Here is a 23,285-nt window from a genome sequence, read left to right as displayed (position 1 = left end):
ATAAATAAATAAATAAATAAATAAAATTTAAAAAAAAATAAAAAACAACAGGCAGAGAGGAGGTGGCACAGTGGGGTTTGACTCGGCTCACAGTGACGAGGTCACGGGTTGGGTCATTGCTCAGACCTTGTCTCAGACCTCGTCTGAGACCTCGTCTCAGATCTCGTCTCGCTGGGATCATGAGCAGCTCTGATTCAGTCTATATAGTGGACGTTAATGATTGACACTAGGGGTGTCCCCAAAAACAAAAATAAGGGGGAAAAAATGCATTTCAAGTATTATTTAGTGATGGATTTGAGAGGACAGTTTGTGAAGATCTGATCCTCCACAAAACACAAACATCAGCATACTTTGTGCCACTGTGTGACACACACTTCATCACAAATACACTCTACTAGACTGGCAAGACACGTTTATTTGTATACAACTCGTACACAAGGTAATTCAAAGTGTTTTATGGAATAAGAAAGACATTAAAATCACAATACAACAAATCAAAACATAAATAATCACAAATAATCATCATAAAAAGAACATTAAAAGAGAAGAGGTAGATGTCACCGTTTGTCTGAACAGGCCTCAGTCATCACCATGAAAGAACCCAATACAGCCATATACACACACTCACATATACACACACTCACATATACACACACTCACTTAACCTCCTAAGAACCGAGCTCTTGCATGACATGATTTATTAATTTACCTTTGTTATTTAGGCTGATTGGGACCTGATGAGTGTAAAAACAAAGAATTATCTTTTTACATTATGTAGTTTCTGAGAAAAGTGATGTAAAACAAATGGCCTCATATGTGGATGTTTGAATCATTTTGCTAAAACATGTGAATAATGATTTGCAAAAACTATTTATTAAATGCCTGATGAACACAGCAACATTTGTCCTGAATGCAAAAACAAAATGAGAAACAATCGTGCCTCTTGGAACAATGTGTCTCATATGAAGTGCTGCTGACAGGAGCAGGAAGACATGTGTCTTTACCAAAAAAAAAAAAAAAAAAAAAAAAATCAGAACATTCTAAACTCTTAAAAATATTCAAAATTGAACATTTTTGTATTGTTGCCATTCTTGTATGCTGTTCTTCTACTTCTAAAAATTTGCATTGTGGCTTAGACAACCCAAAATATGTTCGTCCTAGAATATACACACACTCACATACATACACACACACACATATATATATATCCTAAATTATATCAGATAAAGCTGAGGTGAAGCTGCTGAAGGAATACATTTATAAACAAGTGTTTATCAGACTCACTGCTTTGACTCATAAACCCTTTCATCACATGTTTGGGAGCCTGTGTATGAACCAGGCAACAATTTACTATTTAATTACTGAAATTGTTAACAAACAATTATTATCGATTAAACCATTTGAAGCTCTACTCTACATTTTTGACAACTTAATAATTTGACCAATTGCATTTTTAAAATCATAACCATATACGGGTACTTAAAACAAACCTCACATTTAAGGAACCTGGAGAAATGAGAGTGAAACTCAAATTGGACAGACGGTGCCTCTTCCACCAAAATCTCTTCACAATGTCATTTTAATCCTTTGTTTAAAACCAAAAAAGCATTCTCCACTTTTACATAGACATACTTGCCATGTCCCAATTCAGTCGTTGCAGACTCCAAAGTACTTCACTGTGACGGCAGCCATTGAAAACTAACATTGATTAGAGATGCAACCCAGGACATTCACAATGACATCACTGTGACATCACTGACATGACAATGACATCGCAATGATATAATCATACAGCTTCCTTTCATTCTGTCAATGTGTTCAGCTGGGTATCAGAGAGCAATCACAATGACTTCACTGATTTTAGGATGTCAGTGTAACTTCAATGACATCACAATGACATCATCATCATTGTGACAAAACACATCAAAAACGCACTCTTCCACTGAGCTACATCCTCTACTCTTTCCAAAAGTTAACAGATTGGAAGGATGCCTCTCGGGCTCAACACCTGTTTAGCTTCTGCATTAAAATGTGATGAATTTGTATCCATTTACCCTTGAAATAAGCACATCATCATGTCACTGTGACATCATTGTGGACTCATTGACATCACTGACATTAATAGCATCAAAATGACATTGTGACATCCTGCGCAGGTTTGAATCCTGTCGATGAGTTTCTTTTCTCTCAAATTGGCTTATCCATTGTTAACTGTATAATCATACAGCTTTTCATTCAGTCACAAAAACACAACACAAAAACATTTTTTCTATTTTATTGAAACAGAGCAGATTACTTCTTCTTGGACACTCCCACAGTGCGACCACGACGGCCCGTGGTCTTGGTGTGCTGACCGCGCACACGCAGGCTGAAAGACAGAGCACAGAATACTTCAGTGAATATTTAAAGTGGACCTATAGACCAAATCCACTTTGTTCCTATTAAACAATGTCGATGGTGTTTCAATAGCATCATCTACTGTTCCTAGGTATTTTAGTCCAAACTAGGTAAAATTACAGATTTGTGGTCAAAAATGCCAAAATCAAAATTTGCACTTCAGTTTCAAGTAGTTGGTGACGTCTCACAGTACCACCCCTCCTCTCACTCTCCCCTTTAGTCCTCCAGACTAAACTACAGCCTTAGCTTTTACACAGAATGACCCCATGGAGACAGGGAAGGGCATCTGTCACACAGGAACATTTCAGTTTGAGGAGGTCGAAACTACAGGGTTAGCAGCTATTCCCCTGATAAAGACAGTTTTACAGTCGACACTTTCACATAATCTGCAGCAGCCAGAATGTGATTTTTATTAGATTAGTTTGGGTATGCATCATTTAATATCCCCAGTTCCTACAAACTAGTTTCTCAGCATTAGTAACTAATACTAAATCATGTTTTCAGATCCAATTTTTGCAGCCCCAGATAGTCTGAAATTTGGTATCTAAATAGTGTTATTATAATACTAAAAGAATTGACTCAATGCAGATTACGATACCACAAAGATAAAAACAAAAATACAACTTTAATAGAATGTAATTTAACACAGCATAACACTACTTTCTTCAAGTTACCATGTGGTCTTATGCTGATAAAGCTCAAACAGACAAACTGTTCATGAGTTTTGTCCTGCTAATGTGATTTGTTGCATTATCAATACTTGCTCAAATAAGTATCTAGTTCCAATATTAGTTTTAGTATCGATCTGATTTGATTTTGACAACTCTAGCCTCAGTTCAGAACCCGTTTCTCGTCCCATCACTTTCACAGCAGCTGTTTAAAAGGTTAAACATTATTAAATGTTCTTACCCCCAGAAATGCCTGAGGCCGCGGTGAGCCCGGATCTTCTTCAGCCTCTCCAGATCCTCTCTCAGTTTGTTGTCCAGACCGTTAGCAAGAACCTAGAAAAAAAAATAAGTTCGAGTAGGGATAAGACAATAATGCTATTACTAAAAAAAGAAAAAACAATACAGAAGACAACTGCGGAAGTACACACTTTAATTACTAATTGCTATGGCAACTGCAATAAAAAATTGAGAAAAAAATCAGAAAGCTGATTCTGAGTAATTGCAGTCTTTTAAGTGCTTTGATTAGTCAAGGAACAAAGACATTTGAATAAAAAAAAAAAAACATTTAGTGTTAAAGACAATTTTGAACATTGTCTAAAAGAATTTCAGACTAATTTACATACATGAAAACCTGTTGTAACTTCTATTTTGACTGCCTAAGCACCACACTTAAAATACACAACCTACTAGATCTAAATTAGTCCTAAACGAAGATTACTCCCTGTACAGTAGAGGGACACAATGCAGATACTTCAACACCATGAACTCAGAAAACCACCAGATAAAGATCTGGCACATCATTTGAGAACCATATTGGAGGACCATACTACTGCCCCTGCACTGGCTCATCTTATTGACTTGGAGCACCTCATTATCATTCATCAGACTTACGGTAAAACAGTAACATTATTGTTAAGTTTATAGTAATTGGGCTGCATTTGATGTTAACGTTACATTCTCAACGTTTGTCATAGAAGTACAGAGGCTTACATGTTCAAACTCACACCAAAATCTGAACATCTGATTTCTGAGCCTTTAAGATGATTTAAATGACATGCAACCAAAACCTGATGTGAGGGTTCAGAGGGACCCAATTAGAAATACATTAGATGAGTTTTCTTTACTCCAATCATCTGATTTTGAGTGTAACCGCAGCCAGTGCCTGACTCAGCATTATCTCATACTTGCACATCTTAAAAGGTGATGGTACTGACCTGGCTGTATTTGCCGTCCTTCACATCCTTCTGTCTGTTCAGAAACCAGTCTGGGATCTTGTACTGACGAGGGTTCTGCATGATAGTCACCACACGCTCCACCTGCACAGAACAGAGTCAAGCACCATCATCTCCACTAAGGAACATGTCCAAAGGTTTACTACAGCAGGGCATTTGACAGATACAAATGAGCGGAGGCCGAGCTTAGGCTGGGTCTGTAAGCCCACAGCAGTGGTCAGAACAGAGTGTGACCTACAGATATTTCTAGTATCTGTCCAGGACTCACCTGAAGCTTCAATTCAACCACCTTTTTCAATTCAACACCGCACTGCTCGCTTCCCCGGGGCCCCTGTGGCATTTTTATTCTCTCTCTAGCTTAAACAAACATGCACTGTAGCCTTTGTAAACCCACCCCAGGCTGCGTCCCCACACAACACAGGGGCACCAACTAATTTCAGTGATTGTCATATTCAGTTATCTGTTTGCATTAAACATCTATGAGCTGGTTATACTACAATTAAAACATTAATAAAGCATATAAATTAGGTCAACAATGTTAACTACAAAAAAAAAAAAAAAAAATGCTGTCAGTTCATAGCTCACGCCCCTAAATATTCTGCCTGTGCTCCCAAAAGATTTCAGTCAGGGCTGTATTCCTGGAGTAGCTCCCGTTATTCCGGGGCCTTGTACAGAGCGCTCCTCACCTCCTCCTCAGTGAGCTCTCCGGCTCTTTTGTTCAGGTCGATGTCGGCTTTCCTCAGGACCACATGGGCGTAACGTCTGCCAACTCCCTGAAACACAGGCACCACATTTGACATGGAATTGTTAGAGCATAAGTCAAATCAGCAAACCGCAAAGAGGTCAACTTCCACTCACTGAAAATACTTTGCTACAGCACAAAACTGGTGCAACTTGCTCAAAAGGTCAAGTTTAAATGAGATTTCAGAAAATACTTTGAAGCGCTGTACCAGATTTGTACTAGGCAAGGTGGGTGAACTGTCTTGCCTAAAAACAACACCAGAAGTTTGACCAGCCATCAACCCTCTGACCTTGGGTTTGGTGGATCACTGCTCTAACCATTAAGCCACTGTCGGCCCAAAGATTGGTGAGAACCCATAATCGAAGTTGAGAGTTATAGCTTGCCAAAAGCTATTCTAAATTCAATACATATTAGTTTGTTTTTTTTACATATTTCTGTAATAATATTCTCTCGTCTCCCAATCACTTTGTGGTAAGAAATGTGGTTGCAACATTCTCCATCCAACCATCAACAACCACACATTCAAATCCAAGAGCTGCGTTGCCCAAGGACACAAAATCAGCAGAGCAAACTGCTCAGAGTCCTGCTCGTGCTCACCTTGATGGCAGTGATGGCGAAGGCTATCTTCCTCCTTCCATCGATGTTCGTGTTCAGAACACGAAGAATGTGCTGGAACTTCTCAGGGATGACCAGAGACTGGACAAAAGCGGACAAAACGAGGTTACACTCAGATCGTCAAGTCCACACGTCTTCACTCCATGCCTCACTGAGATGTCCAGATCTGCTGTGAGTCTACACAGTTCTGCTAGTTGTCTGTAGCTGTAAGAAGCTTTTAACACCTTTGCTCAAGTTTCAAAAACGGGTACAGACATTCTCTTAATGCCACTCTACGGTAAATTCTTATTAAGATATTGCAAGTGCGTCTTCTAATTCAATCAGGAAACGTGCAACCAGCGCTAGTTAGCCAGTATCGAGCAACAAACAAGCCCGTTAAACGAGACTTTTACAGGTATAATCTCCTCAATTTAGAAATTTGATGATAGTAAAATACGAACAGAACTCATATAAACCGTCAAAGAGCTTTGGACGGTGTGTTACAGGACGGATGATGCAGGATTTCGCTCTTGAACCGCGTTAGCAGAATTACACTCACCATCTTGGACGAATGTTCCGTGCGAAGAGGAAGTTACGCCGTTTCTCGCGAGTGTTTGGACCCAGATGAAACAGGAAACGAGCCCGGTGCTTTAAATGTGTCCGGCCAGAATTATAATTATTTTTATCTAAAAATAAAAATAATGTGCAAAGCGTGCTCCCACTAAGTACATAAATGATAGAGCGAGTAATACTGGCTTTATGGTCCATCTTAAAAAGGAATAAACAGAGGAAACATTCAATAAATGTTAGATTACAACCAAGCGGAACTTCATCTGTGCATTGGTCGCGATGGCGGAGCTCTCTGTAGTCTGGATATAAACAAAGGAGAAATAATAATAATTTAAAAAAAGAATTACTGTAGATATAAATCTTCTTTATACAGTGTATGATTATGTGACTATAAAAAATACTGCTTTGGCGATTATTCCATGTATTTTGACTAAATCTGTGTAAAAGCACAGCCCCTTTGCCAGTGTTTTGATGTACGATTCACGGTATTTTTTTTCTGAACACATGCATTCAAGTAAAGGCTATCACTGGAAGCTGGTTATCCGCTAACTAAAATTTATTTAAATAACTTGTGTTCTTTTCTTATAAAACTGTCCAGTGTTTCTTTGTTTTTTATGCCAGTTGACAGCTAGTTCAGAGCCCTCTGTCATCTGTCATCTTTAATTTTTTCACTGAAATGTAATATGACACTGGAAATTTGAATGAAGCCTAATTTTATATAGCACATTTATTTCATTATCATGGACATGTGGTGTTTAAATTTGTAAGTAGCTAAAATCTTATCGTATCTTTGTGGTACGCTTTGCTCATGTTTGTTCGCTTTTTGACTCCTGTTGAATTGGATACTTTTCGCTCCTCACCAGAGGAGCTCCGACCCTGCTCACCTCCACCGACCCCGCTCTCTGGATCCGCTCAGCTCTTCAGTCTCCGACCCTGCTCACCTCCACCGAACCCGCTCTCTGGATCCGCTCAGCTCTTCAGTCTCCGACCCTGCTCTTCTCTACCGGTACCGTTCATCTCGTCTCAGACTCTGCTACTCCCGCTCTACCCCTACGCAAACACTCCGCTCTCAACTCACCGATCGATCTACCGTCATATTGCGCTTTGAAAATCTGTAAATAAACCTTTAGTTTAGCTAAAATGTCTGTGCAGTATTAACTCATTTCTGTTTGTGAATAAGAACCAATTTTGAATCATAGACAGATTAAATAATTAATTTATTTCAGTATTTAAAACGGTAATGATTTAAATTATTTTGTTGTTAACCCATAACCCATGTTAAAGTGCTACAGAACAAGCAAAACTTTACATCTAAACTGTATTTTACCAAAGTTGTACAAACTTGAAATTATTACATACAAAATCATATGCATCTCTAATGAATTCAAATTACTTGAATTAGAACACAAAACATAACTATTTAGTGACTCTTTTTTTCTACTGTATTTTAATCTTTTAATGTGTGATTTTTCAAAATATGGATGTTTCTGATAAGGCTGTGGAATTCATCACAACTAAATCAAAACCATTTCTCAAATCATCAGTGATCACCATGGGTCTTTTTAATGGAGCTCAACAGTAACCGCCCGCCTCTGGTCCTGGAAATACATTTCCCATTCATTTTTCCCATAGACTTTCAGAGAAACAATGTATTTTAAAAGGTCGATCAGATCAGGGCTAATTAGCAACATAACAACTAATGACCACAAGACCTATAATTGTATTTAAAATGTGTTTCTGAAACTTTATAAACTGAGTTATGATAGTAGTTAGCACATAGCTGGTTAGCCTCCACGATGCCTTTGAACTTTTTAATATTTTAATTTTTTGAAAGGTCTATAGGAAAAATTAATGAGAAATTTACTTGTGGAACCCAGAGTCGACTTCGAACAGTGTTGAGTGCCATGGAGAGGTCTAGAGCCAATATTTTGTCAGGAAAAGCATGTGGTGTGGAGCAGATGCAAGACTTTGGAGAAAGACAATTATCTGCATGATTTTAAATTACTTGAATTCAGATAACTTTGATTGCATACAAAGTTATCTGAATTCAAGTAATTTAAAATCACGCAGATAATTATTTGTTCTCACGTTTGATTGACTGGTTCCTGTGTTTTCAAGCAACCCTGAGATTTTCACATTCTTTGAGTTGATTCTGTCACAAACTTATGTTTTTAAAAGACTTGAATTCAAAGCATTCATCTTTAGTCATCTTGGACAATTTGATGTAGGTAAGTAAATCGCACATTGTGAAATTAAGATTAATATTTTCAATTCAAGTAATTTCATTTCAGTTACAAATTCCTATTTCAGTGTATTTGATGGAAATTGCACATTAGATTTTGTAGGCCCCCAAAAGAATAGTAGTATTTTACGAGTGGCAACAGAGTCACATGCCATCTACTGATTCCAGGCATAAAAACCCCCCCATTATTTTTCCTACACACCGTTTGACCGCAGATGATTAGCATATGTAACTCAGAGCCATTCAACTGTAAAATACAATACAACGCCCATTTATAGTTTAAAAACTTTAAACTTTAAAAAAAGTTTTAAATGAGCAGCTGGGGATCAGTAGTCAGACAGTTGACCCACAGACCGAAATATTTCCAGTTCAATCCTTCTTCAACCAGTGCATGCAGTCATTGTGTCCATGGACAAGGCACCCATAATCCATACATGTAAATGTGGTGTGTGTGCCTTAGTGGTGGAAGGGTCCGATGGTGCAGACTGGCAGCCTTGCTCATGTCAGTCTGCTTCAGGGCAGCTGTGGCTACAGTGGTATCTACCTCAGTGTGGAGTGAGTGAATAATGCCATGTAATGCATCTTTGATGATCCAAAAAGGTCTACAAATCAAACGCTTTATTTTATTCATACAATTGTTTCGTAATAGTTTTAGTCTTTTTATAGAAAAAAAAAATCACTTTACCATTTCTGGCATTGTTCCAGCTTCAGATGCCCTCTTATCCATTGGACCACCAACACACCCCATTCATACTAGACAGTGTGGGAGAATTGGACACAACAACAAATCTGGGATTGAACCAGAAACCTTCAGACTGGAGTGCAAGCACTTTGACGGCTGAGCCACTGCCACCAGAGTCATGAGTTTCCCTTCGGACTTTAGACCCTCTCAGGACCAGAGGACAGTGGAGCTAGACCTCTGCTTCAAACTGTCCAGTGAAACCTCTTTATCACTCACTCTTCGAAACATCTTTAGAGACTCAAACCTCTCTCTGCTCAGAGCATCCCCTGTGCTGCTGTAGCTTCATCTTGACTTGAGTGTCATTTAAATCATGCAAAACAAAACTGCTGTTGTGTTGTGGTTTTGGCAGAGAGACTGAGAGACTTCAATTTGTGAGTTCAGAAGAAAAGGAGAGAGGCCGCGAGGAGCAAAGCAGACGGGGTGATTTTCACTCCATCGTCTGGAAACACAAAACAAAACATTGATCAGTTTTATACTTTAACTGAAAAGTATTTAAAAAAAAAATAGTTATAGGAGATTTTAAGAGACAAGGACACAATTTAAATAAAACACAGACCAAACTATAAACCAGAAGTGACAGAATCACTGCAGTGGAGGTGAATATGGTGATATCTATTTGAATCACTGCATTTAAAGTGGGGGTATCACACTTCTAATGAAACTACTGCATATCACATCAGGTTTGTGAAGTTGTAGCGTATTGTTTTGTATCATGATTTTATATATTATGTAAATTGTCATGCAGGGGCATGGGTGGTGCAGGCTTGTGGGCGGAGCCTTGTACAGGATTGTACAGCTAATCATAAGGAGGGTGTGAATAGTATAAGCAGAAGAGATTGCTAGATTACTCAAATACGTATGGGTGACATCCTTTTCAGGCATGTTTTTGATGAGTGAACAGTGTTAGAACATGGTAGAAGGCTCCAAAAAATCTATTTGCATAATAAAGTTAAAGTTAATAAAGTTTATGCAATTAAAAGTGTCCCTGTTATGTTTATGATTATTAGGCCTGTAACAATAAAAATTATATCGACTTATTGTTCAATATATGAGATATACTATTTTGGGCTCAATATTTATCGCATGTACATTTTCTATACAATAGTGGGTACATTTTTATGTAATGCAATAAGATTTGAGCTGTAAAGGGATGACTAAATAACTTATCTGCCTAATTATTAATTCATTTCGCTATTTATTTGTTGCAGCTCAGACCTTTTAATGATAAAGTGTATTTAAAAATAAATTTACTGGGATTATCTTGTTTTGTGTCAGTGGCATAAAGTAGTTTCAATATTATCGTTTATCGCAATATTTCTCTGTACCAGTATATGGTGCTTCAACATGTGTTATCGTGACAGGCCTAATGATCATAAGAAGTTAATGAATCTTGTATCTTGGTTTTCACCATGAAAAATATACAATATTGTGTAATAAATGTGTATTCTAAACACTGGACTGAACAGACTGACCTCTCAGGTAATTTTCAAATGTGAACTTCTGAGCTGTAGATGCATCTGAAAACAACAAAAACACATAATTTAAATGTCTATGACACACAGGGATACGGGAGGACGGGAGGGCTTCTGACCAACAAGGATACAGGAGGATGGGAGGGCATCTGACACACAGGGTATAGAAGACTCGGAGGGCATGTGACACACACAGGGGGACACACACAGGGGGATGGGAGGGCATCTGGTGTTCTCACGTTGGTCCACAGACAGACGCGTGGAGCTCACAGTGAGTCCGTCGAGGTCTAGGACTTTGTAGATCCCTTGATCGGACTGGGACACAGACCTCAGGAGTAGCCGGTTCTTCACTGAGTCCATCTGGACCCGAGATCCTGGTCCCATTCCTGGTCCTGGTATATCTCTGGTCCACAGCATCTCCCACTCAGAGCTGTTACTGAAGACAGATCAGTATGTGTAATATAAACCAGGAACCAAGTAGTAGTACTAGTAGTAGAAGTAATAGTAGTAGCAGTATTAGTACTAGTAGTAGCAGTAGTAATAATAGGACTCGGAGTTGTTACTGAAGACGCACAATATAAATAAACCAGGAATCTAGCTAGCTGTAGTAGTAGCAGTTACAGTAATAGTAGTGGTAAAAGTAGTAGCAGTAGCAGTAATAGTAGTAGCAGTATGGTTTTAATAGTCTGTCTACATTGATTCAGCCAGAATGTTATGTCCTAATTTAGTAGTAGTAACATTAGTAGTAGTGGTAGTAGTAGTAATAATATTAGTTGATATAGTCGTATTAGTAGTAGTAATAGTAGTAGTAACAATAGTTGTTGTAGTAGTCTTAGTAGTAGTAGTAGTAGTAGTAGTAGAAGCAGTAGCAGTAATAGTAATAGTATTTATACAAACCTGCTCTGGAAGAACAGACTCATCGAGCGAGGAGTGAACAGGTTCAAAACCAGGTCTTCACCAGGATGTTTGGTCTCCACTGAGCGGTGATCTGAAAGAGACAGGACTGAACCAGGACTAAAGCATGACTAATGTAGGACTAAACCAGGACTAAGCCATGACTAAAGCAGAACTAAACTAGAACTAAAGCAGGACTAAACCAGGACTAAAGCAGGACTGAACCAGAGACTAAATCAGGACTAAACCTAGACTAAACTTGGACTAAACCCGTATTTACCGAACACTAGGAGCTTGACACTGCCGATGAAGACCCCAGTCCCGGTCCTAGTCTCGGTCCCGGACTGGCCCTCATCCAGGATCATGTATCCGTGGTACTGGCCTCCGTCGCTCACCTGCACATCTCGGATCAGCAGGGAGCAGTCTCCAGTCTGCAGCCCGGATTCAGAGACCCGAGCTCGGTCTAAGAGTTCCGCACTGGCCCAGTGTTCCGAGCCCCTAAGAGACATTTAAAGTGCATATGACAGGTTAGAAGACTTAATACTCTAAAATACAGTTAACATCTGGATTTACAGTGACATCATGCTGGGGGTTTTCCCAATGTATGTCTATGTCAGAATGTTCAGCAGTTATCAAAGACACTTACAAACAAAGTTTTTAGATGGTCTGAAAATTCAAGGAACAATACAAAATGGATTTAAAGAGCACATTTTCAGGAGCCTGTGATCAAAACAAGCGTTCATGGTCCTGTTTAGGTGTTTGAGTTTCAACAAAAAGGTGAGAATGACTCACTGAAAAACTGTTGGCTAGTGATAAAGCTAATGCTAGCTAGCATCTGACTGTAATGTTATTTGAGAGGGACTTGTTTAACGGCAGAAATCAGTCCACCTGTTGTATCCATCCATCCATCCATTTTCTTCCGCTTATCCGGAGCCGGGTCGCGGGGGCAGCAGTCTAAGCAGGGACTCCCAGACTTCCCTCACCCCGGACACGTCCTCCAGCTCCTCCGGTGGGACCCCAAGGCGTTCCCAGGCCAGCCGAGAGACATAGTCCCTCCAGCGTGTCCTGGGTCTTCCCCGGGGCCTCCTCCCGGTGGGACATGCCCAGAACACCTCCCTAGGGAGGCGTCCAGGAGGCATCCTGAGCAGATGCCCGAGCCACCTCAACTGGTTCCTCTCAACGTGAAGGAGCAGCGGCTCTACTCCGAGCTCCTCCCGTGTGACCGAGCTCCTCACCCTATCCCTAAGGGTGCGCCCGGCCACTCTGCGGAGGAAGCCCATTTCAGCCGCTTGTATCCACGATCTTGTCCTTTCGGTCATTACCCAGAGCTCATGACCATAGGTGAGGGTAGGAACGTAGATTGACCGGTAAATCGAGAGCTTCGCCTTCCGGCTCAGCTCCACAACGGACCGATACAGCGACCGCATCACTGCAGACGCTGCACCGATCCGCCTGTCAATCTCCCGCTCCATCCTTCCCTCACTCGTGAACAAGACCCCGAGATACTTGAACTCCTCCACTTGGGGCAGAAACTCACCACCCACCCGGAGAGAGCAAACCACCTTTTTCCGGTCGAGAACCATGGCCTCGGATTTGGAGGAGCTGATTCTCATCCCAGCCACTTCACACTCGGCTGCAAACCGCCCCAGTGCCTGCTGCAGGTCCTGGCTCGAAGAAGCCATCAGGACAACATCATCTGCAAACAGCAGAGATGAAATCATGTGGTTCCCAAACCAGGCCCCCTCCGGCCCCTGGCTGCGCCTAGAAATTCTGTCCATAAATATAATGAACAGAACCGGTGACAAAGGGCAGCCCTGGCGGAGTCCAACATGCACCGGGAACAGGTCTGACTTACTGCCGGCAATGCGAACACAGCTCCTGCTCCGGTCATACAGGGACCGGACAGCCCTTAGCAAAGAGCCCCGGACCCCATACTCCCAGAGCACCCCCCAAAGGGCACCACGAGGGACACGGTCGAATGCCTTCTCCAGATCCACAAAACACATGTGGACTGGTTGGGCATACTCCCATGAGCCCTCGAGGACCCGATGAAGAGTATAGAGCTGGTCCAGTGTTCCACGACCAGGACGAAAACCACACTGCTCCTCCTGAATCCGAGGTTCGACTATCGGTCGGATTCTCCTCTCCAGTACCCTGGAATAGACCTTACTGGGAAGGCTGAGGAGTGTGATTCCCCTGTAATTGGAACACACCCTCCGGTCCCCCTTCTTGTACAGAGGGACCACCACCCCGGTCTGCCATTCCACAGGTACTGTCCCCGACCGCCACGCGATGTTGCAGAGACGTGTCAGCCAAGACAGCCCCACAACATCCAGAGACTTGAGGTACTCAGGACGGATCTCGTCCACCCCCGGAGCCTTGCCACCGAGGAGCTTGCCAACCACCTCAGTGACTTCAGCCAGGGTGATGGACGAGTCCGCCTCTAGGTCCCCAGTTTCTGCTTCCTCCTCGGAAGACGTGACAGTGGGATTGAGGAGATCCTCAAAGTATTCCTTCCACCGCCCGACAACATCCCCAGTCGAGGTCAGCAGCTCTCCACCCGCACTGTAAACAGTGTTGGTGAAGCACTGCTTCCCCCTCCTGAGGCGTCGGACGGTTTGCCAGAATCTCTTTGAGGCCGTCCGATAGTCCTTCTCCATGGCCTCTCCGAACTCCTCCCAACCCCGAGTTTTTGCCTCTGTGACTGCCCGAGCCGCGGCACGCTTGGCCCGCCGGTACTCATCAGCTGCCTCAGGAGTCCCACGAGCCAACAAGGCTCGATAGGACTCCTTCTTCAGCTTGACGGCATCCCTTACTTCCGGTGTCCACCACCGGGTTCGGGGATTGCCGCCGCGACAAGCACCACAGACCTTACGACCACAGCTACGAGCAGCCGCATCGACAATAGAGGTGGAGAACATGGCCCACTCGGAGTCCATGTCTCCACCCTCCCCCGGAATCAGGGAGAAGCTCTCCCAGAGGTGGGAGTTGAAGACCCCCCTGACAGAGGGGCCAGACGTTCCCAGCAGACCCTCACAATGCGCTTGGGTCTGCCAGGTCTGTCCGGCTTCCTCCTCCGCCAGCGGATCCAACTCACCACCAGGTGGTGATCAGTTGACAGCTCAGCCCCTCTCTTCACCCGAGTGTCCAAGACACGCGGTCGGAGGTCAGATGACACGACAACAAAGTCGATCATCGACCTCCGACCTAGAGTGTCCTGGTGCCATGTGCACCGATGGACACCCTTGTGCTCGAACATGGTGTTTGTTATGGACAAGCTGTGACTAGCACAGAAGTCCAATAACAAAACACCGCTCGGGTTCAGATCGGGGAGGCCGTTCCTCCCAATCACGCCCCTCCAAGTGTCACTGTCGTTACCCACATGGGCGTTGAAGTCCCCCAGGAGAACAACGGAGTCCCCGGTTGGTGCACTGTCTAGTACCCCTCCCAGGGACTCCAAGAAGGCCGGGTACTCCACACTGCTGTTTGGCCCGTAGGCCGACACAACAGTGAGAGACCTGTCCCCGACCCGAAGGCGCAGGGACGCGACCCTCTCGTTCACCGGAGTGAACCCCAACACGCAGCGGCTGAGCTGTGGGGCAATGAGCAAGCCCACACCAGCTCGCCGCCGCTCCCCGCAGGCAACGCCAGAGAAATGGAGAGTCCAACCCCTCTCAAGAAGTTGGGTTCCAGAGCCCAAGCTGTGCGTGGAGGTGAGGCCGACTATATCTAGCCGGTAACGCTCAACCTCCCGCACAAGCTCAGGCTCCTTCCCCCCCAGCGAGCTGACGTTCCACGTCCCCAGAGCTAGTCTCCATGTCCGGAGATCCGGTCGTCGAGGTCCCCGCCTTCGACTGCCGCCCGGATCTCTTTGCACCCGCCCCGCATGGCTCCTCCCGCAGGTGGTGGGTCCACGGGAGGACGGCCCCACGTCGTTCCTTCGGGCTGGGCCCAACCGGGCCCCGTGGGGAAAGGCCCGGCCACCAGGCGCTCGCTGGCGAGCACCCACCCCAGGCCTGGCTCCAGGGTGGGGCCCCGGTAACGCCAGTCCGGGCGACGTAACTGGCCTTGATCTTTTTCCTTTCCACCTGTTGTAATTCCAGTTAATTCTGGTCACATTGTGTTAAAATAAAGCTCAGATTAAAGTCTAATTTGATTAAGAGAGCTTCAGACAAAGCAGTACCTACAGTTAGCATCACACTCTCCAGGAATGTTAATGACATCAGCTGCAATTATCAACATTTATGATTGTACTAAAATTTTGCCTGGGTCTACAGGGGTGCAAAAGAGCGCGTTGCACCCTCATTGAGATGTTTTTGCAACGTCATTTTAGGTGAGTGAATGAATGAATGAATTAATTAATTAATTAACTGCTCTAGCCTTGATGAGCTTCATTTGACTGTGGGTGACGTCACACTCATTTAGTCCACTTCTTTATACAGTCTATGGTCAAGATTATGTTATCTGGAGGATTTCACCTACTGGAGTGCATGGACACAGGGAGAAAATGCAAACTCCACACAGAAAGGCACCGGAGTTGACACCTTCTTGCTGTGAGGTGCCACCTATGCTTCTTATTTAGCTGTAAGGCTAAGGATTTTCCGGACAATAAAAATCTGTAGTAGGGCTGCAACTATTTATGGAGCAACTGTAACTAGTCGACTATAAAAATGTAGTCATAATTGGGTAATCAAAATTGGCACTCATTCCCTGGGGTTGTGATGCTAACTGTAGGCATGTTTTGTCTGAGGCTTTGTCCAATCTGAGGTTTATTTGAACACAATCTGACCATTAGAGCTGATTTAGCTGGAACTACAGCAAGTGAGCTGATTTCTGCTGTCAAAAAAGTCTCACACACATAGAGTCACAAGCTAGCTAGCATTAGCCAACAGTTTTTAAGTTACCCACCTTTTTGTTTAAATCCATTTTGTATTTTTTCTTGAGTTTTCAGACTATCTTTAAACTTTTTTGGCAGTGTTTGCTAATGCGTGCATTGTGTCACCATGGTAACTACTGAACATTCTGTCATAGACATACATGTAGACCACCACTAGCGGGTATCAGTTATCTGGACTATTGTGTACTCACCTTTGCTCCAGGACAGGCCCTGAGGACTCTAAACACCACTGCACATGAGGCACAGGCGGCAAGTGAGACAGGTGCTGCTGCCAGGAGCAGGGCAGGACAGTGTCTTTGCCCACCAGGGTCGAGACCACAGCATGGAATGTGGGAGAGGCCAGGTTGGACGCTGGGGGCAGGCTGGAGGAAACTGAAGGCGCATTTCAAATGATCATTTTTATGTGTCTACATTTATCACAAACTTCAAACATGCATTCCACCTTTCACTTTGAGTTAGTGGGACTCCTCCTCCTAAAAAACTTTTTATTAAATATTTTATTATCAAACCTATTCTGCAATGTTTGGCTTTTCAGAGCTTTTAACCAGCTGTATTTGAAGTGATTTGTGCATGTTTGAGCAATCTTTAATCACTATTTTCAAGCCAGCACCAGTAATTTTATTTTAGATTTTATTGTAAAATCTTATTGTGTAATAATTGGTCATTTGTAGTGTGTGAGTATGTATTGATTATATTGCTTACATTTTATTTTGTATTCCTCACCTGCTCAGGGACTACAGATGGAAACTAGTTTCAGCTATAATCTGGTGTAAAGCATCTTTAATGTTTTTGCACATTGTCCCTGTCAAATAAACGAATAAAGAAAGAAGAAAGAAAGTACACCCCCACTGTGACATATCTGTTTCATTAGCCAAATACATTTTCTTAATCTATGATATGCGTAGGATTCGGCAGCATCTTGGAGTCATTTTAGTACAGTTAATTGCACTAACTACTTACAATTGAAATTGATTCATTAGATCACAGTTATTTGCCTTAGTAACTTTTAGTTACTTTTTCTCTGCCAAAAATGTGTCTTATAAAAAGTAAAATAGATAAACAGGAGCACTGAATGTTTCTCTAGTGTGAGTGCAGCTCTCCATAGGGGGCACCGACAGCATGCGGTGCTTTGTAGTGGTGATGTTTACAGCAACGCCAACACCACAGTTGTTTCTTTTATTAAGTTGTTTTAGATTAATATTGTGATATAAAATGTCCAAATTATAACCTAATGATCCATGGGTGTCATAGCCTCCTGAGACCTGGTGTCCTCATATGTGGACAAGACATTTTGGGCTGTCTAGGCCACAATGCAAATTTTGAGAAGAAGAATAACAGCATACAAGAACAGCAACAATGCAAATATATTATATATATTCATTTTTTAACAGTTTAGAATGTTTAGAATATTTTATTTTAATTTTAATTTTATTTTTCTTCCTGCTCCTGTCAGCAGCTCTTCACAGGAGACACATTGTACCAAGAGGCACAATTGTTGTTTCTCATTTTGTTTTTACATTTAGGACAAATGTTGCTGTGTTCAGGGTCATAATAAATAGTTTTTGCAAATCATTACTCAAATGTTTCATCAAAATGATTAAAAAATGTCCACATATGAACATATTTGATTTACATATTTTATTCTCAGAAACTACATAATGTAAAAAGATAATTCTTTGTATTTAGACTCATCAGGTCCCAATCAGCCCAAATAACAAAGAGAAATTAATAAAGCATGTCATGCAAGAGCTCGGGTCTCAGGAGGATAAATGATAACTAAATGCAATATGACTGCTTTAGGTCAATTTCCCACATGTTGGTGCACTGTTCACACTGCACTCGCCCCGCTTAAGAGTGTGAGTGGAGCTGGTCCAGAGTGGCAGTGTGAAACAAGCTTAAGTGTTCTTGGCCTGTTTTAGTCCTGATGTAATTCCTCACCGTGCAACTTTTTAGTCGAAAGATAAACTAAAAAAGAACATGTTTTTTCATGTGTTTATCAGACTAAAAACAGAAAAACATGCATCCTTCTCCCACAGTAAAACTTATCTATTTCTAATGTTCTGTGTATTGTAGCTTTAATTTTCTTGTTTCATTAAATCCTTCAGAATGTTACGCAGTGAAGCTTTAGCCCTGAATTACTCCTGATTCAGTTTTGATACATAAGGCTTGATCATGTCCTGGTTCAGTCCTGGTTTAATCTTGTTTAAGTCCTGCTATAGTATCAGTTTAGTCCAAAACAGCAAATAAACATTATTCAAATAAAAATAAGTTGTGACTGTATTGTTGTGGGATCGGCTATATATCGGTTTCAGTATAGATATCAGTCGATATCATCATTCGATACCAATATTTTTTTGTACTGCTTCATTCCCTGAGTGCCCTTATTGAACAGTGCTCTATGGCTGTATTTTTACACAAAAATGTAAAAAAAATAATTGCATATCCAAGATAATCACATTTTGTTATTATTACAAAAGTTAAAAGTTAATTTGTTATCTTTACTTCAACTTAAGATAAAGTTGTGGGGTTTGCTATGGAATTTAAAAGCTAAATATCGGTATCAGCAAACATCGGCACAGCAAACACTGCAGTATCGGCTCAAAAACTCAATATCAGCCCAACCCTAGTACTGTTATTAGTATTATTATGGCTGATTACAGTATTTCTACAAAGAGAGTTTAAACTCACCCGATCGACCAAGCACTGAGAGCAGCAGTAGAACCCTGCACAACACAACAGAATCATTTATACAGTCCATGTGCTTGTGTACTGTACAAGCACTATTATACTCAAGTAAGAGTCACGTTATTTCAGAACAACATTACTCAAGTAGAAGTACAAAGTAGTGATCCAAAAAATGACTCAAGTAAGTGTAAAAGGTATTTGAAGAAAGGATTACTCCAGTAAGAATAAGTTGTTAACATCTGATTTATAATTTTAAGTGAATGTTATTTGAAGCCCAAAACATTAAATAATACACAAAATCTGGTACTTTCAAACAGACACAAAAATGAGACAAACTAAATCACATCTGAAAGAGCAGCAAGAAACACAAATGTTCAAATCATCGAGTACTGTTACTTCAAAACTAAGTAAAAAAAAATATGATTAAGTATGAATAAAGATTTACTGCTACCATGGTACAATTTAGTAGTACCCATCTCTGATACTCAGAACATTGATATTTCAATAAAATAAACTCAAAGATGAGTCTGGAGATGGTCCCTCTTAAGAGCATTGGTGCTCTGGGTAATGAGGCCACTAAAGGTCACATTTTTCATCCAGTCTCAGCTCCAGTGCATTCAGGCACATTCAAAATCTGATTATTAGAATATTTATGGACATATCAACAGTAATGGGAAGAATACTTTGAAAATGTATTTAGTTACAGAATACTGAATACCCAAATTAAAATGTATTTTGTAAAGTATTCTTGTTAAAAATTCTGTTACATGGTCCAGAGTACTCTGAATGTCCTCTGTTTGGGTACAGTATTTTGAATACTTTTACCCTGAGTTGCTTAATATTATAGTGTAATAGAGATATAATTACAAACAGCTTTATTTGTGTTATTAAGCATTCATTTATATCTAATCAGAGACCAAAAATGTACATGCACACATTGCAAGAACTGTGTTTTTACTTTTTCCCACTAATACTGTGCAGTTCATACAACAATGAACAGAACCAGTTCTTTTCATTGTATTTAAGGACAGAGCTTCTAGGCGCAGTCAGGGGCTGGAAGGGGTCTGGTTCGGGAACCACAGGATTTCATTGCTGCTGTTTGCAGATGATGTTGTCCTGATGGCTTCTTCGAGCCAGGACCTGCAGCAGTCACTGGGGCGGTTTACAGTGTAAAGCGGCTGGGATGAGAAGCCGCCCCTCCAAATCCGAGGCCATGGTTCTCGACCGGAAAAAGGTGGCTTGCCCTCTCCAGGTGGGTGGGGAGCCTCTGCCTCAAGTGGAAGAGTTCAAGTTGATCTCAGGGTCTTGTTCATGAGTGAGGGACGAATGGGAATGAGATTGACAGGCGGATCGGTGCAGAGTCCGCAGTGATGCAGTCACTGTATCGGACCGTCGTGGTAAAGAAGGAGCTGAGTCGAAAGACAAAGCTCTCGATTTACCGGTCAATCGATGTTTCTACTCTCACCTATGGCCATGAGCTGTGGCTGGGTAATGACCGAAAGGACAAGATCACGGATACAAGTGGCCGAAATGGGCTTTCTCCGCAGGGCTGGGGCACTCCCTTTGAGATAGGCTGAGGAGCTCAGTCACACGGGAGGAGCTCAGAGCAGAGCCGCTGCTCCTACACGTCAAGAGGGGCCAGCTGAGGTGGCTCGGGCATCTGCTCAGGATGCCTCCTGGATGCCTCCCTAGGGAGGTGTTCCGGGCAGGTCTCACCGGAAGATAGTCCAGGGGAGGACCCAGGACACACTGGAGGGACTATTTCTCTGGACTGGCGGGTCCCACCGGAAGAGCTGGAGGACGTGTCTGGAGTGAGGGAAGTCTGGGAGTCCCTGCTTAGACTGCTGCCTCCGCGACCTGGCACTGGATAAGTGGAAGAAAATGGATGGATGGACTGTGCTACACTATGTATTCCTTTTAATTTATGAAAGTAACTGAATTCTGAATACCACCAATGAAAAAGTAACTGAACCAGAATACAGTTACTCACAGTGAGTATTCAGAATACATATTTTCAGTACATGGTAAACGGTCACATTTTTATACAGCACTTTTCCACCTTCAAGGCTCAAAGCTCTTTACATCAAGAACCACTCACACATTCACACATACATTCACACCGTCAACCTATGGTTCAGTACATGTCTTCAGTTATTTCCTAATACTGGTTATAAGACTATTAAAATAGTCTGTAAACAATGAGAATTATCTTATTTTACTTTTACTTTTTACTCTTCAAGTACATTTTTAAATGGTACTTTAATACTTTTACTTAAATAGATTTCTTCATGCGAAACTTTTACTTTTATTGTTTTGGCCGTGTACTTTTACTTAAGTCGCAAAAGTGAGTACTTCTTCCACCACTGGATCACTTCCCATGTTGTGTCATGTTATGTAAATCATCTTAAACATTTAAAATTCCCATAATAATCCATAGTATGATCATTTTTGTATGCATGGAAAATGCAAAATTTAACCTCATTTTTTATTGTTCTCTAGCAGATGCCCTCGCATCCTCCTGTATCCCTGTGTGTCAGATGCCCTCCCATCCTCCTGTATCCCTGTATGACATGTCCTCCCATCCTCCTGTATCCCTATGTGTCAGATGCCCTCCCATCCTCCTGTATCCCTGTGTGTCAGATGCCCTCCCATCCTCCTGTATCCCTGTGTCACATGTCCTCCCATCCTCCTGTATCCCTATGTGTCAGATGCCCTCCTATCCTCCTGTATCCCTGTGTGTCAGATGCCCTCCAATCCTCCTGTATCTCGGTGTATCAAATGCCCTCTCACACGTTGTGGTGTGTCACATGTTGTGCTGTGTCAAATGCCCTCCCACATGTTGTGCTGTGGTTGGATAAATGCAGCGGAAGAATGGACCTTGTCACTAATAGAAAAAATCAGAGAAAGCATTTTTATTTTCATGTTTGTATATGAGGCTAAATCAGACATGGGGAAATTACGGCTCAGGGGCCACACACAGCCCTTTGGGCTTATTAAACAGGCCTGCCAAACATGACCAAATTATATTAAAATAGGTAAGGGTGAACCTTGTTCAAAGCTTCTCTACTGTGTTTATTTGACTGAAATTTAATAAAGTTTTTGTTTTTTAAATTTAATAATGTATTTGGAAAACAATTTGTACAATGAGCCTTGCATATTCACGCTTTGCTACATGTTACAGGCTAAATCTCTCTCTCTCTCTGTGTGTGTGTGTGTGTGTGTGTGTGTGTGTATATATATATATATATATATATATATATATATATATATATATATATATATATATATATATATATATATATATATATATATATATATATATTTATTTATATATATATATATATCCTGGCCCCTCTGTGCCATTTTATGATATGATATGATATGATATCCATGTGTTGTATAATGTACTGCCGCGCTCATCTGCGTCAGCACTGTTCTACCCTCTGTGCCTCAGTGGTTTGCGTTGAAACGAAACTCGGCGGCATCAGCACTTGTGGACACAGTGAGCGCATCGGTAGCTCTTTACATGTGTTTATGTGTGTTCAACCGCAGCTCACGAGCGCAGGGGAAAAAAGACATATAAAAAGCATAAGCTCTGTAGTCAAATTTTGGTTGCAAATCTCCATTTAATTTTATTTAAAGTAGGTTTAAAGTAATAAAGATAATTGCCAAACTTGACTTATTTGCAAAATAGCTTTCACTGACAATATGTTGGAACTTACCAGGCGAGTGCAGTGATGGTTGCCATGGAGAAAGCCGGTACACGTGGGGGTCTAGCTGGTCCAGGTCCAGTCCAGATCCGGTCCAGATTTTGTTCGGTCTGATGCTGAACTCTGATGATGCTGGCGTCTAAAAGTGCAGTTCGCGGAGACGGGCGTAAACAGCGGGAGCGCGGGGTCTAAGTTTCGATTTCTACTAATCCTGTTTCACATTAAAACAGCCCGCCTGCTCTTTTAATCCTAGTAAAACCTCAGAGGCCTTTAATAAATGAACAGGCTTGACGCTTTGATAACTTAAGCAGCTTTATAACCCGAGTTTTTTTTTTGTTTGTTTTTTTTATTTTTTATTTATTTTTTTTTAATCCAAATGTGCGTGTCCCTGCGCGCTCTTCTTTGGACAGCTTCCGGTTTGCTGTGTGGACGGTAACTTG

General features: G+C 41.8%; 2 protein-coding genes across 3 annotated transcripts; both read right to left on the bottom strand.

Annotated features, from left to right (window-relative positions):
* Window positions 1-2,263: 2,263 nt before the first annotated feature.
* On the bottom strand, window positions 2,264-6,296 carry rps18 (ribosomal protein S18). The gene is made up of 6 exons (XM_033975646.2): window positions 6,193-6,296; window positions 5,637-5,735; window positions 4,984-5,070; window positions 4,280-4,381; window positions 3,307-3,398; window positions 2,264-2,368 (listed from the first exon to the last, which is right to left on the bottom strand). Exons 1-6 carry the CDS (start codon window positions 6,193-6,195, stop codon window positions 2,293-2,295), a joined length of 459 nt encoding a protein of 152 aa, XP_033831537.1. The 5' UTR covers window positions 6,196-6,296; the 3' UTR covers window positions 2,264-2,292.
* Window positions 6,297-7,401: 1,105 nt separating this feature from the next.
* On the bottom strand, window positions 7,402-23,139 carry lgals17 (galectin 17). Of its 2 annotated transcripts, XM_033975845.2 has the most exons (9): window positions 22,926-23,139; window positions 22,858-22,893; window positions 19,139-19,173; window positions 16,642-16,822; window positions 11,834-12,051; window positions 11,557-11,647; window positions 10,899-11,095; window positions 10,660-10,704; window positions 7,574-9,626 (listed from the first exon to the last, which is right to left on the bottom strand). In XM_033975845.2, the coding sequence occupies exons 2-9, from the start codon at window positions 22,881-22,883 to the stop codon at window positions 9,565-9,567; spliced, it is 855 nt and encodes a 284-aa protein (XP_033831736.1). In that variant the 5' UTR covers window positions 22,884-22,893; window positions 22,926-23,139; the 3' UTR covers window positions 7,574-9,564. The 2 variants fall into 2 exon arrangements, with proteins under 2 accessions (XP_033831735.1, XP_033831736.1); XM_033975844.2 differs by having other exon boundaries at window positions 7,402-9,626; window positions 22,858-23,136.
* Window positions 23,140-23,285: the final 146 nt, after the last annotated feature.

This window comes from Periophthalmus magnuspinnatus, chromosome 11 (assembly GCF_009829125.3).
Source record: "Periophthalmus magnuspinnatus isolate fPerMag1 chromosome 11, fPerMag1.2.pri, whole genome shotgun sequence".
Lineage (NCBI taxonomy): Eukaryota > Metazoa > Chordata > Actinopteri > Gobiiformes > Gobiidae > Periophthalmus > Periophthalmus magnuspinnatus.
This window is presented reverse-complemented; position numbering and strand designations above follow the sequence as displayed.